The sequence below is a fragment of the Camponotus floridanus genome, unplaced genomic scaffold (genome assembly GCF_003227725.1).
Source record: "Camponotus floridanus strain SB8 unplaced genomic scaffold, Cflo_v7.5 scaffold32, whole genome shotgun sequence".
Classification (NCBI taxonomy): Eukaryota; Metazoa; Arthropoda; class Insecta; order Hymenoptera; family Formicidae; genus Camponotus; species Camponotus floridanus.
In genome coordinates, this window is record NW_020229459.1 from 1,802,157 (window position 1) to 1,816,069 (window position 13,913).

The window sequence follows — 13,913 nt, forward strand, 5'->3', positions numbered from 1 at the left end:
GTAGATTTCAGAACAAACCTGTGGAAGTTCAAAAGGCGGGAAAAATGACGGTAAACAGTTTCCTTAACCTTTGTTAAGCCTTGCGAGGAATGTGCGGTGAGAAAATAATGTAAAATGATTTCTTTTCCAACGATCAAATATAATTAATTTTTACTTAATAGGTCGTGCTTTTTTATTCACAATTAGCTTAGTAATTTGTACTTTTATTTAACGACGATGGCTGATAATAAATGTGCACAGATGATTCAAACAAATTTTTCTTTACACGGTCTGATACTGTCTAGGTAAGTGATTTGTATTTTTTTCAAAAGTTAAGATTAGGGGAAAACTTCTAAATAAAATTTAAAAAATAGATATTTATAAATACAAAAATCATATGAAGATAAATATACTTTAAATTTTGTTCAAAGATAAATATTTTTTCATTCAGTCTTGTTTCAAAATATTTATCAATGTATTCATATATTTATATAATTTTTATTTACTTCTTGTAATGATTATATTTTCAAATTATTTATTTTCCTACATAATTGATTGTATTTTTATAATTGTTTATATTGATTGTATTTATAATTTTATTTATAATTTATTTATAATTTATAATTTTTTATTATTTATAATTTTATTTATAATTTATTATTTATAATTTTTTGTTTATGTATCTTTTTCAGGGAACTCAGAATATCTCTTACCAAACAGCTGTTAAAGATACCAGAAGATGAACGTGAATCCTGGCTGAATCGCATTATAGAGCTGGTCCTTGCTCAAAACTTAAATGATCCGCATGTTAGCGCGGAACATATAAAACTTGCCATAGAGGAATGTGTGGAACCAAATAAATTAAAAGATACAGAAACAGTATTTAACGTTATAAGTGGATACGATATACCAAAAATAAAATATGACATTTGCAAAAAAAAGTTTACTATAGACAATGAAAACTTGTATCCTGAAACACAATACAAGTCATTAATTTTTAAACATCGTTTTGAAATGGTATGGTACAAAACTTTGAGACATAAGCAATTCCAGTCTTCCAAGTTTGAGAAACAGCAGGCAGATAAAACAAATATCATACCTATTGAATATCTGTTGAGTGAACTGAAAACAGGAAGAGTATGCATAATGGGCCTGATAACACAATTAATGGAGGATCAATATTTTTTGGAAGATACAACTGGAACTGTTAAAATTGACATAAGCAGTACAATATCCTTTACAATATCTGTATATATATATATATATATATATATATATATATATATATATAAAATTAATATATAAAATTAAAATATAAATTTAATATATAAAATTAATATATAAAATTAATAAAATTAATATAAATTTAATATATAAAATTAATATATAAAATTAAAATATATATATATATATAATTATTTTTAAGTTTATTTTTAAAGCAAAGCCAAATATTATAATAACACTTATTGCAATAATATATATATATATATATATATATATATATATTATTGCAATAAGTGTTATTATAATATAAAGTATATAAAATAAAGTATAAAGTAAATATAAATATAAAGTAAATATAAAATAAGTGTTATTATAATATTTGGCTTTGCTTTAAAAATAAATTTAAAAATAATTTTTTTAAACAAAATTTTTTAGTAAAAATATGGAAATGTTACCAAAACTTAACAACATTCAAAAAATTTGAAAACATTAATTTCCAGATTCATGTATAAAATATTTTCTTGTCTTCTCAACATTGATATTTGACTAATTCTTTCAACAATATGATATGAATGGAATAAAAATATCTTTGCGATATGGCAGTAAGAATAGGACCAAGTTTTTTCCTTATCTTAGGTCTTACGATTTTCAGGATACTTTCATTATGGAGGGCTGTATAGTAATTGTTAATGGTGTTTACAAGGATGATGTATTACATGTGGAGAATGTCAACTTCCCACCGATAGAATCATCAGAAAGCATGCGGTCAGATTTTGGTGACACTAATACATTTGGTGGACCGCATAATCTCTCTTTGAAAATGTCGGAAAAGTTACAAATTCATGAAGAAAACGATCCGGATGGAATGATAATATTCATAGCGGAACTATGGCTGGACATGCCAAATGTGTTGCAAAAATTTAAAACAGTGCTGGAAGGATACACGGATTATCCTCCTATAGCTTTCGTGTTATGCGGTCATTTCTTGAGCTTTCCCACAAATGTAACCAGCCCACAAGCCTTAATAACGGGTTTTAAAAATTTGGCTGATGTAATAGCGCAGTATCCGAACGTCAAAGAATCCTCTAAATTTGTTTTCGTACCCGGTCCCCACGATCTAGGCTCGCCTAAGATTTTACCGAAACCTCCTTTGCCCAAGTGCATTGTCGAGGAAGTCACCAAGCTAGTACCGAACGCTATTTTCACTACAAATCCGTGCAGAATACAATACTGTACAAAAGAGATTGTGATATTGAGGGAGGATATGTTGACAAAGATGTGCAGGAACGCACTTCGTTTTCCGAAAGAGGAACATTTCTTTAAACATGTAAGCGAGCGATCAGATTTCACCAACTATCGTCAAAGAAGTATTACATGATGATACAATTTTTTTCTAAATTAAAATGAATTTAAGAGGCCATAAAGAGCCAACGCAGTTGTAGGGCGTGGAAAAAATCATTTGGCATTTTTTGATTTTATTAGAATCACTGAAGATGGCTTGAATTGAGTCCGAAACGTTTGGAATAAAGAAGAAAGATCGGTTGAATTGACTGTTTTCCTGGAAAATTTTTTTCTTGCTCTTAAATTCATTTTAATTTGTTAATTTTGGGAGCCTTTTTTTGGGGGAAATTTTTTTTTGCTCTTAAATTCATTTTAATTTGTTAATTTTGGGAGCCTTTAACTTCGTGTATTTTATGCTAATTTTTTTCTAGTTCGCCAAAACTATCGTAAGCCAATCACATTTGACTCCTGTACCTCTCCAAGTTGTTCCAATCTATTGGAGGTACGACCATGCCCTCCAAGTGTTTCCAACGCCAGATCTCATAGTGATTGCTGACAATTTTGGAACATACACGACCGATTATGCAGACTGTTATGTGATAAATCCAGGAATGTTTTCGAAAAACAACTTTTCGTTTCAAGCTTACGTGCCCGCCATCAATCAAATCCAAGATTGCCAGCTTCCAAATGACATTGATATTTCTTGAAAAAGATAAGTTTGAAATAATTGAAAAATTTTGACAATTTGATAATTTATAATTATTGTGCTAGTCTTTTATAATTTTATATATTTATTTTACCTTTGTAACACAAAATCTTATTTTTACAATACTTTAAAAATGGGTCGGAAATAGATCACTTAAATCATAACTTGATACTGATACTAAATACAAAACAAATTAAATTAAATTCAAGGAATAATTTAATCACACGCGAAGATTTTCTGGGCTGAAAATGGGAGGAGGGGGTGAAAATGAGGGAGAGAAATAATTTGTTCTTACAATTAGTCCTTTGTATCCAACAATATTACAGCAGAAAATATTGAGAAGTAACTTTGTCGTGATTTTTTAAGAGATGGAATATTAATATAATGAATATAATACCTCTTTCTAATTATCTTAAAATGCTTCTCTCATATTTCCTATATTAAGATGACTAATAGGATCTTACATCAGACTTTCCGAATAGGACAAATGGTACACACTTGCTTATTCTTTCCTATCAATTATATATAAATTATATATAAATAAATATTTATATATATATAAAAGCTATTTATATAGCTATTTATATATATATAAAAAATATTATATATAAATAGCTACATATAATATTAAACGTAGTGTTTCTCTACCATTTTTGCAATGTACATAACATTATACAGGTACAGACTGAATCCCAATTTATTTCAATTTATCGCACTGGAAGCATAAATCAATTACTGGCCATGGTAAACCAAATATGATCATTATGTATTAAGCGTAAAAAGTCGTTAACAGTAACATTACAACATGATAATACTAACATTTTGTTTGCAAGTGAGCAATATCATTTCTGCAGCGATCAGCAATTGCGTTAATATTGCTAAGAAATGGCGCATACAAACATTACAGGGACATAAATTTACTTGAAATACAATCAAGATGTAAAATATATGTATAATAATATTTGCAATAGTGAATTCCTGTGGAAGAAATTTTTTTGTACATATATCTTACAAATTTTTCGCTCAAAATATTCCAAATACTATACGCTTTTCGTTAGAGTAGAATCGTTGATATATTTTACACAGGGGAAATTAATGGCCGATACAGGTATATAAGTTTCCTTCTTAAAATATGGGAAGCAGACATTTTGAATATTCATTGCAACGTACGAACGTAGAATCTTTAAGGTCGAAATAAACGATTACATATATAAGTGTAAATTGCAACAACTACACACATTAATTCATCACATATATATTACAGTGCCATCTGTAAAAAAAAAAAAGGAAAAAAAAAAGAAGAAAGTACGCTTTTATACTTTTATTGCACTTCCTCGTAAACACGCATTGTCCGATATAATTTTTTTCATATGCTATTCAATTCCTCCTGCAAAAATTATAATACATTAATAATATATAATTATAGTACATTAATATTATAATATAATATTATAATATTATTATAATATTATAATTAAAATAATTAAAAATTATTATTATTAAAATAATTAAAAATTATAATATTATATAATATTATAATTATAATATTATAATATTATTATAATATTATAATATTATAATATTATTATATGTTATAATATTATATATACTCACACGCAAAAAAATGGGCCACTAAATTTCAGCACAATTTTTTACATCTTTCTTTATAGCGATAAATCTGCAAAAATCATTATATTGAGATGAAATAAAGCTCAAATTAAAGCTTAAACATTCCTTTCAAAAATAAAACAAACTCAAATTTAAAAAATGTTTCCCAAAATGGCGGACATTGAAGATAAACTTTGAGAAATGGGAAACAAATTTGTTGTAACTCAAATTTGATTTATTGCTATTGAAAGATGTTAAAAAAATTGTGCTAATTTAGTGACCCGTTTTTATGCGTGCGAGTGCATTATAATATTATTATAATATATTAATATATATTTTATATAAAATATATATATTTTATAAATTATTATATTTTATAAATATATATTTTAATATTACATATTTTAATAATATATATTTTATATAAAATATTAATTTTAAATAGTAATTTTAGTCCAATCAGATGGCGTAATAAGTTCGCACTCTATGTCTCACGAACTATTATTCTTCGTATAGTTCTCTTAAAAAATAAATTTGTGCTCTAGCTTATCATATATTTACAAGTAGAATTAATATTATAATTTTTGCATTTTGCCACATGAATAAAATGTTTATATATAATAATAGAATATATAAGCATGTATATGGGAACTTTTCATCCTTATGACGAGTCCAATCCGATCCCTGATTTTGACTAATTATTTCAGGACCACTCTGTATATCCTTCGATTAACGTAAAACTGAATTTTCTTTTACAAAAAGATAATTCCTTAATGTTATTTTTTACATTTTATTAATCATACTACAAAGATAAAACAAATGTATTGAAACTTAATAACGTTCTTTTTAATTTCGAGCGAAATCGCATGCGAGTCATATATAGTTCATAAGATATGGAAATGCGAAAAATTACTACGCTGTTACTCGAAATTATAATTTTACCTATAATTAATAATCTTAATTCATAATTTTAATACACATGAACATAATAAAAATAGCAAGATATAAAATTTTAAAATCTTAGGATTTCTAAAGTAAAAAGCAAGATCTTTAAGATTTAAGATCTTAAGGTTTCTGTTTATAAGATATCTTGGTATAGCGAGGATTAATTTCATTCTAATCATCATTGATATGCAAAAATGACTAGTTTGTGTATTGGAGAAAGGGGTAAAGAAATAAATGCTCCATGCGATCATTTACGCACTTTCTCTTTGATATCTCCGGCAAGCCTGATTCCTTTCTTCGGCGTCGAAATACCAAAGTGTGATAGCATATCTCGTTTTGTATGCTGGTTGCACCTCGTGCGGATTCCGCCTGTCGGACCAGAAAAATAGTATCCTGTCGAAAAGTGGTTCGATATCTGCTACTTGATCGCGCCATCCTTCGGGAAATATCCTCAAAAGTCCGCCATTCTCCTGCGTGAAATAAAACAAATAAGCAATTATTTATAAATTCCATTGTTACATACAATTATTATATCCTTATATTATTCATTGGCTTCAAGAACGACGTTACATTTGCGAGATCTTATTAAGGTTTCCGATTCGCGGGTTAAAATAATGAATTGTAATGTATTAAAAGAAAAGAATCAATTTTGTAATTTTAATAGTTTTTAAGAAGAGATATACAGGGAAGACAGAGATTACAAAAATATGTAATTGTTAATTGCAAATTACATATTTTTTCTTAAAAATAACTATGTGTTTTCTTTACACCAATTGATTTCTCTCATTATTTTGTACATAAAAGTATTAAAGCAAGATAATCGAAAAATGAATATTTTACTAGATATTTTACGGTTTATACAAAATTAAGAAATTATTTCAAGCCTCATAACTCGAAAAGTACTCAATGAAGAAATACTTTATTATAGTGTTTTGGAAAGCTCTCGAGATAAGCTACACGAATATGTAATAAAAAATAGGGGGTTCCATTTAAGAAATTGAAAGTTATCTTTACGTCATTTTCAAATGACTCTCCAAGGTCAAATCATTGCCACTATCTGATGGCCCCCTTCAAGCCATACAACTTTTATCTGAAACATTTTTTTGATTTTTCATTATTTTCCGAAATATTTGAGTGGATCACTTAAAATGGCCCACCCTGTATAATTGTTAATTAAGAAGAAATATGTAATTATGTGTTTTCTTTACAACAATTGATTCCTCTCATTATTTTGTACATAAAAGTATTAAGGTAAGATGATCGAAAAATGAATATTTTATCAGATATTTTATGGTTTATGTAAAATTAAGAAATTATTTGAAGCCTCATAACTCAAAAAATACTCAATGAAAAAATACTTCATTATAGTGTTTTGAAAAGCTCTCGAGGTAAGCTACAAGAATATGCAATAAAAAATTGAGGTTCCCATTTAAGAATTTGAAGGTGACTTTCATGTGATCTCCAAACGACTGTCCAAAGTCAAATAATTGCTACTATCTTATGCCCCCTTTGAAGCCATACAACTTTTGTCTGAAACATTTTTTTGAGAAACTTCCCTTTTGAGACATCTGCGTGGATTGATTAAAATGATCTACCCCGTATAATCTCAGTTATTTGTAGTACGATATTTGTAAAATTGAGGAAGTTTCTCGTATATGATTAAATATGTTTTCCTCGTACGTAATGTTATAAGTATAATTAAAGACATATACGCATATATGGAATTGTACCTTGATGTCCCAATCTCGGTTAAGATAATAAATAGCCGTGATGCAACGCCCATCTCGGTTAGGATTATCCACATGTTTCACGTAATGCGAACCGTGACCAGGATAACAAGCCACCATTGCCTAGAACGTAAAAGAAAAAATAAATTTTATTGAAAGAGAGAATCGTAATCTCGTAAGTTATATCGTGATTAACAAAAATGAATTTTAAATATATTCAATTATTAAATATATTAAATATATTAAATATATTCAATTATTGAAATATCAGATTTTATGCGATATAAAAAAAAATGATTGACATATTTTACGATCAAGTGAAAGTAAGGAAATGTATTATCTTTCTCTTCACTAAATGTGTAAAATATAAATATATTTATTTTGTCACATACAATCATTTATATCCTAATATTTATATTTGAACTTAAAAAGAGTACAAATATTTTAACAGTTTTAATTTAATTAAATTAATTTAATTAAATTAATTTAATTTAATTTAATTTAATTAATTTAATTCAAAAAATTGTATGAATACTAGTTGTTAAAAATTGTATGAATACTATTGTATGAATACAAATGAAAATGTATTTCGAGTGATCGTGTCAAGACTATTCATTAAAAAAAAAAAAAAAAAAGAGGACAAAAATGCACAAGGCAGAATCGTAATAATGCGCATTGACATGTGTCAAATTTAAATATGAAAGGATGAATAAGAACTGTTTCACATCAGATAAATTCGTGGAAAAATATTAGTAACTTTTCAAAATACTTGTTTACAAATTCATGGAAAAATATTAGTGACTTTTCAAAATACTTGTTTACAAAAGTAAAGATATAGAACTAAAACCAGTTATTCACATATGATGTGCACTTTAGAAAATTATTAATCTAATCATGAATGAAAGAGGAAAAAGCCGGGAAAATTACCCGTGACACATCTAGTATATATATATATATATATATATATATTATTGTTGCATTTTTTGTGAAAATGCAACAGACAGATACAATGATTGTATTAATGCACAGATATATATTTTGTGTTTTTTGTTCAATCTCGATTATCAAATGATATACTAGTGTACATCTTATAACGCAACACTTGATTGCAAAGACGTATTTTACGTGCGAATCATTTTTTCTGATAATAAAATATTTTCATTGCAATAATCCGATGATAATCGGAAATATAGGAATTCTTGCTATTGTAATAATTCTTACGTCAATTCCTAGTTTTTCTTTCAGAGAAAAAATATAGAAGTATTTTTCTCTAAGCAACTGTGTTTTTCCAATTATAGACTCTTTAATAAAGTTTAAATCCGAGGAAATAGTCGTTGAAAGAAAATTGAATTATTATCCTTATAAATATTTTAACGTGTACGTTTTAAATCGATAATTTATACATCAAGAAATGTGAAATGTTACACTTATAAATAAAGATTAGATAGATGTGTCAATTTTGACGAAGACACCTTTTTATCGAGATACCCTTGGAACTTCAAAATTTTATCATAGTCGTACTCATATTCGAACAAGATTTCGCTGACAATTAATAATCGTATCTATCGTATGATAATTAAATATGTAAATGTACTTCTTCGAAGCTTGCTTGGAAATCTTGTATGTTAGATTAATAACATTTTAATTTACTTACACAGAAAAAAAAAGAAGTGTCAAATAAAAACTTATATACTTAAACTAACGCGTTTAAATCAAAGATTATAATTTTCTTAAAGTGGAATTAAATAATTGTATAATATATATTTATAATATTTATAATATTTATTTAATATATATTTATAATTATATAATATATATTTATAATATTTATTTATATAATTAAATAATTATATAATATAAATTATATAATTAAATAATTATATAAATATATTAAAATGGAATTAAATAATTATATAATATATATTTATAATATTTATTTATATAATTAAATAATTATATAAATATATTAAAGTGGAATTAAATATTATATAAATTATATAAATGGTTTCGTATATACGCAACAATTTCTAATCTTCTTCGAAGAATTTAATAATTTTAAATTTCAACAATATTATCGTCTTATTTTAATATTGTAATTGTCATCTCAAGAATATATAATTATTTAATTCCACTTTAAGAAAATTATAATCTTTGATTTAAAAATGTTATTTTCTGTCCATCATTGTTTCTTTTCTATTCAAGAAAAATAAATCTTAAATCATGAGAATATATTTTTCTCAATTGAACTATATAAAATGGCTTCATTCAAGTAAGCAATTATTCAAGCAATTATATTTTTCTTAAATTAACGCGATATAATCTCAAGATTTCCATGTTAAAATTAAATATATTTTCAAAATAAGAATGTCCTTTTTTTCTGTGTAGTAAAAAGAAGTACACTAATCGACCGTCAATTTCTTTTATTCATTAGCCATTATTCGAACAAGATTTCGCTTATCTTTCATACGAAAATACGCATTCGTTTATAAACGGATTAACACATCTCAACTATATGTATCATAAATATTAACACACGCGCGTATAAATTACAGCACAATCGTGAACACATAATATTGCGCAAAATAAAATGTTTGATAAATTGAATGCGCAGAACATATATCCCTGTCTCATTATGTATATGTATATGAAAGAGTAATCATATATTTAACTAAAAATAGACACTGATAAATCATACAAAAGAACAATGATATAGTCGCATCGAATAATATTAAACAGGTACGAGTTTAACGAACTGCAATACAATCGCCGATAAAACGGGAAATATATTCTGTATCTGTTGATTAAATAAAAAAACTGATGTATACACAGGATATTATGTTTAAATGTTGAAGAAACATAGAAAGAATATACTGCTATGTAAGAGAAAATTAAATTCCGAGAGGTTTTAAATTTCATATAATTATCATTAAATTCCTCTTTCGACGGCAAGTTTTATTTTTTCCTCGTCTTGTGTATCAAATCTCTACATTTTTCAAGAAAATTAAATAAAATAAATATATATATATATAAAATAAATATATATAAAATAAATATATATATAATATATATATATATAAAATAAATATATATTATTATTATTGTATTCTCATGGTTGATTCATTTATAGCAATAATAATATTTTTTTTGGAATAAGAAAGTGACGCTTTTCAGAAAAAAAAGAAAATTAAATTATTTAAAATCAGAAGAGGAAAAATTGAAAAGTCTTAAACAAAGTGGCTTAAATACATTATTTTAACCGTTGCATAATTTTTCTCATAAAAATATAAACTATTTATTTTAATTAATAAATATAAACTATTTATTTTTAATAAATTATTATTTTTGGTTACTATTTTTATGTAAATTATTTTATATAAATTATTATATAAATTATATATTATATAAATTATTTTATATAAATTATTTTATATAAATTATTATATAAATTATTTATAAATTACTTATTTTATAATTTCATTCATTTTACAATTACTTATTTTATTTATTTTTCTTACGAGAATATAAATTATTTTAATAAGAAAAGATTTTAGCTATCACACGTACGTGTCTCTTGTTAAATTCCTAAATTGTCGCGTTTAAATATTAAATATTACAAAAAAGTATCGAGTAATCAGATCGGAGATCAATCAATATTTGTTGGCAAAATCTTGCCGAGGGAACCGACGCAATTCGGCAGCCGGGCGGGAGATGAACATATGTAATATGAAAATGTGTAACGTGATTCGCGCGTAGATGTGAGAGTCGAGGAAGAAGGTGGGAGTCGTGCGGCGTACGTGACTGACTGCACTTCGCGCTCTCGTTCCCCTCTCTTCCTTCTTTCGACGTGACACTCCTCCTCTCTCTCTCTCTCTCTCTCTCTCGCAGATGATGACTACATTTTTGGAAATCTTGACCTTGTCTATCACATTCACCTCGGCGTGTCATCGCGACATTGTTCCCACGTCCAAGAAAATCGCATATATCCTGCTAATATTTCTCCTCTTGAGCCACGATTGCATATGTATGAAAGAGAAAGATACCTCGTCTCGTTTAATTAAAATTCAGATCAGGTGGATATTAAATATGCAGCTGTCTTATCGGGGGCGCACGCGCTGTCCGAGATAAATTATTTTATAAATAATTATTTCGGTGAAAAATAATTAACTGGACTTTTAATTCTTTGCATCTTTTTCACCTTTTTACGTTGAATTTTAATATTTTTTCCATTATATATTAGCTTACGTTATCCATTTATCTTGTTTCACCTTTATTTTACATGGGCATCGTCAACATAATGAGATACCGAGACACTTAGTATTACTTTGGGCGGCATTCTATCCCATCGATTCAGATGTGTAACACCTTTGTTATATTTTTATCACATCATCACATTTGCGCTGAAGATGACCCAAAAATAGGGTCGAAACGTTCGCTATTCCTTCCTTTCATTTTTATTTTATTTGTTTCATGCCTTTTATTGTATAATAAATAAATAAATGTGTCATAACATCGATTGCTATTGAAACTAATTTGTTAAAAATAATTAATTTCTTTTAGGCTTACTTGTAATATAATTATGATACCACAAAAACGGGATGTACTTACTTTTGTTCTTCCATTGATCGTATAGTTCCCTATCTTTCCATTATTGTGCATTTTATTGGCTCTCATAATGATCGCATCGACCCGCGAGATCAGCATGCCAATATTCTGACACTGATGTTCCTTGCCATCCAACCATATTATTTGATCACCACGTATCGTCTTTAAGTCGTTTGTGCTACCCTTATTGGAGACCAACTGTCCGTCCTCGAACAATCCGGCACTGTACATGTATAAAACCTCGTTTAGCACTGCGAGACCCTTCTCCATGCCTAGAAACTTGTCCACCACGCACACACCGTACTTGTCCATGTCCCTTATCACATATTGGCAAATTTTGTCTATAAACTCCTCGAGATTATTTCTATTCCTATGTAGAAAAGGGGGCAAGAGCTCCTCCTCCTGGCCCAGTCGCACCTCAGGGAAGTTCTTCATGCCGTTGTGATGTTGGACTGGCAGACCCAGGTCCGCGTTGCTCAGGCCCTCGAGAAACCTCGAGCTCTCTAGAGCAGGGTTCAGGAGCTCGGCCCGTGCTCCCAGGATAGTGTCCTCCGAGCTTCCCTCGTACGTTATAGGCGACGTCCAACCGTCAGCCTTGTTGTTACGCGCCTTTCTCGTCCTTCCACCGTTCGACTTCTTCTTCAGATTCTGATTCTCCTTCCTTTCTTGCTGACGACTCGATCCGTTCTCCCCCTGAGTGACGGAATCTACGATCAAATGAACGTATGTACAAGCTTTCTGTCAACTTTATCAAGTCGAGGAGCGATAATAGCGAGCTTTATATCGCCAGGGTATCTATATATCTCTACAGCTGTGCGATCCTCGAGTAACCGACAATAAAGTATTGCCGAGCTATTTATATCACAAATTTATCGGCGACTGGGATTCATTGTTTATTACTGCGCAATAGCGCGGATTCCGGCTGAAAGAAGGAAAGACGAAGGAAAAGAAAAAAAGAAAAACACAAGTGTACCTAGGACAGGCTTCGCGTTCCTAGACGCCGACTCCGAGGTAACGTTCGGCGCATCCGGGGCTGGGGACTTGCTCAGGTTAGGAACCGGAACGTTCGGCGTCGACGACCTGACGGGCCGCTGCCTGGACGGGGTGTCGCGCGGGTTCCTGGACCCGGGGGACGAGGGATGGGCCGACTCGGTCGGGTCCTCGCGCGCGGGATGAGTCGCGCAGAACTCCCGGTGGCGCTTCCAGTCGCGCCTCTGATGCTCCTTGGTGCAGTAGAAGACGGCCTTGCAGCGCGAACACCTGAGCAGCTTGTCAGTTCGGTCGCAGACCGCGCAGACGGTCACCCGTGACGACGCGTCGCCGACTATCGCGCGAGCATCACCTTCGCCGCGCGTGGCTCGCGGGCGACTGACGGGGTCGGACGTTGTTGGCGTCGAGGTCGACATCGGCCAACTTCACGCGTTCGACGTCGGCCAACTTCACGCTTTCCGCTCACTTCACTCGGATAATGCCGTCGCGTTGCGCGACGACATTTCTTGGACGACGAGGAGGAGAGTGATAACATGCGCCGCCAGCCGCTCCGATCAGCTCCTCTCGACGGAATCCCGTTTCTCCGTTTCATCCGATTCGCGCTGCCGCCGTTCAGTGTCGCGGCAAGCTTGACCGGCGCCTCCGGTCAGGAGGAACATGGTGGTACCCCAGGGTACGCGGTGCGACATATGAACTCGAGAATCGAACTTTCTGTCTTTCGGGTCTAAAAATAACGTTTGCCAAAAGCGCGACGAATAAAGATTCCCGGAATGAAAATTCGGGACTTATTTTCGACGAGGTCGCGGAGCAGGCGAGAACTAGACGCGCCTAGGCCCAAACCTGGTGCCTAG

At 30.0% G+C, this 13,913-nt stretch overlaps 2 protein-coding genes across 4 annotated transcripts; one reads left to right on the plus strand and one right to left on the minus strand.

Annotated features, from left to right (window-relative positions):
- The first annotated feature begins 70 nt into the window (after nt 1-70).
- Nucleotides 71-3,538, plus strand: LOC105255754 (DNA polymerase epsilon subunit 2). 2 transcript variants are annotated; one of them, XM_020028934.2, is made up of 5 exons: nt 71-96; nt 187-284; nt 672-1,209; nt 1,847-2,530; nt 2,916-3,538. In XM_020028934.2, exons 2-5 carry the CDS (start codon nt 217-219, stop codon nt 3,189-3,191), a joined length of 1,566 nt encoding a protein of 521 aa, XP_019884493.1. In that variant the 5' UTR covers nt 71-96; nt 187-216; the 3' UTR covers nt 3,192-3,538. The 2 variants fall into 2 exon arrangements, with proteins under 2 accessions (XP_019884493.1, XP_011263523.1); XM_011265221.2 differs by having other exon boundaries at nt 74-284; nt 1,847-2,570; nt 2,916-3,164.
- A 397-nt stretch (nt 3,539-3,935) lies between these two features.
- Nucleotides 3,936-13,913, minus strand: LOC105255753 (egl nine homolog 1). Of its 2 annotated transcripts, none has more exons than XM_011265219.3 (5): nt 13,046-13,911; nt 12,076-12,779; nt 7,474-7,593; nt 6,003-6,213; nt 3,936-4,577 (listed from the first exon to the last, which is right to left on the minus strand). In XM_011265219.3, exons 1-5 carry the CDS (start codon nt 13,476-13,478, stop codon nt 4,564-4,566), a joined length of 1,482 nt encoding a protein of 493 aa, XP_011263521.1. In that variant the 5' UTR covers nt 13,479-13,911; the 3' UTR covers nt 3,936-4,563. The 2 variants fall into 2 exon arrangements, with proteins under 2 accessions (XP_011263521.1, XP_025266234.1); XM_025410449.1 differs by lacking the exon at nt 3,936-4,577 and adding an exon at nt 4,805-4,868 and having other exon boundaries at nt 13,046-13,913.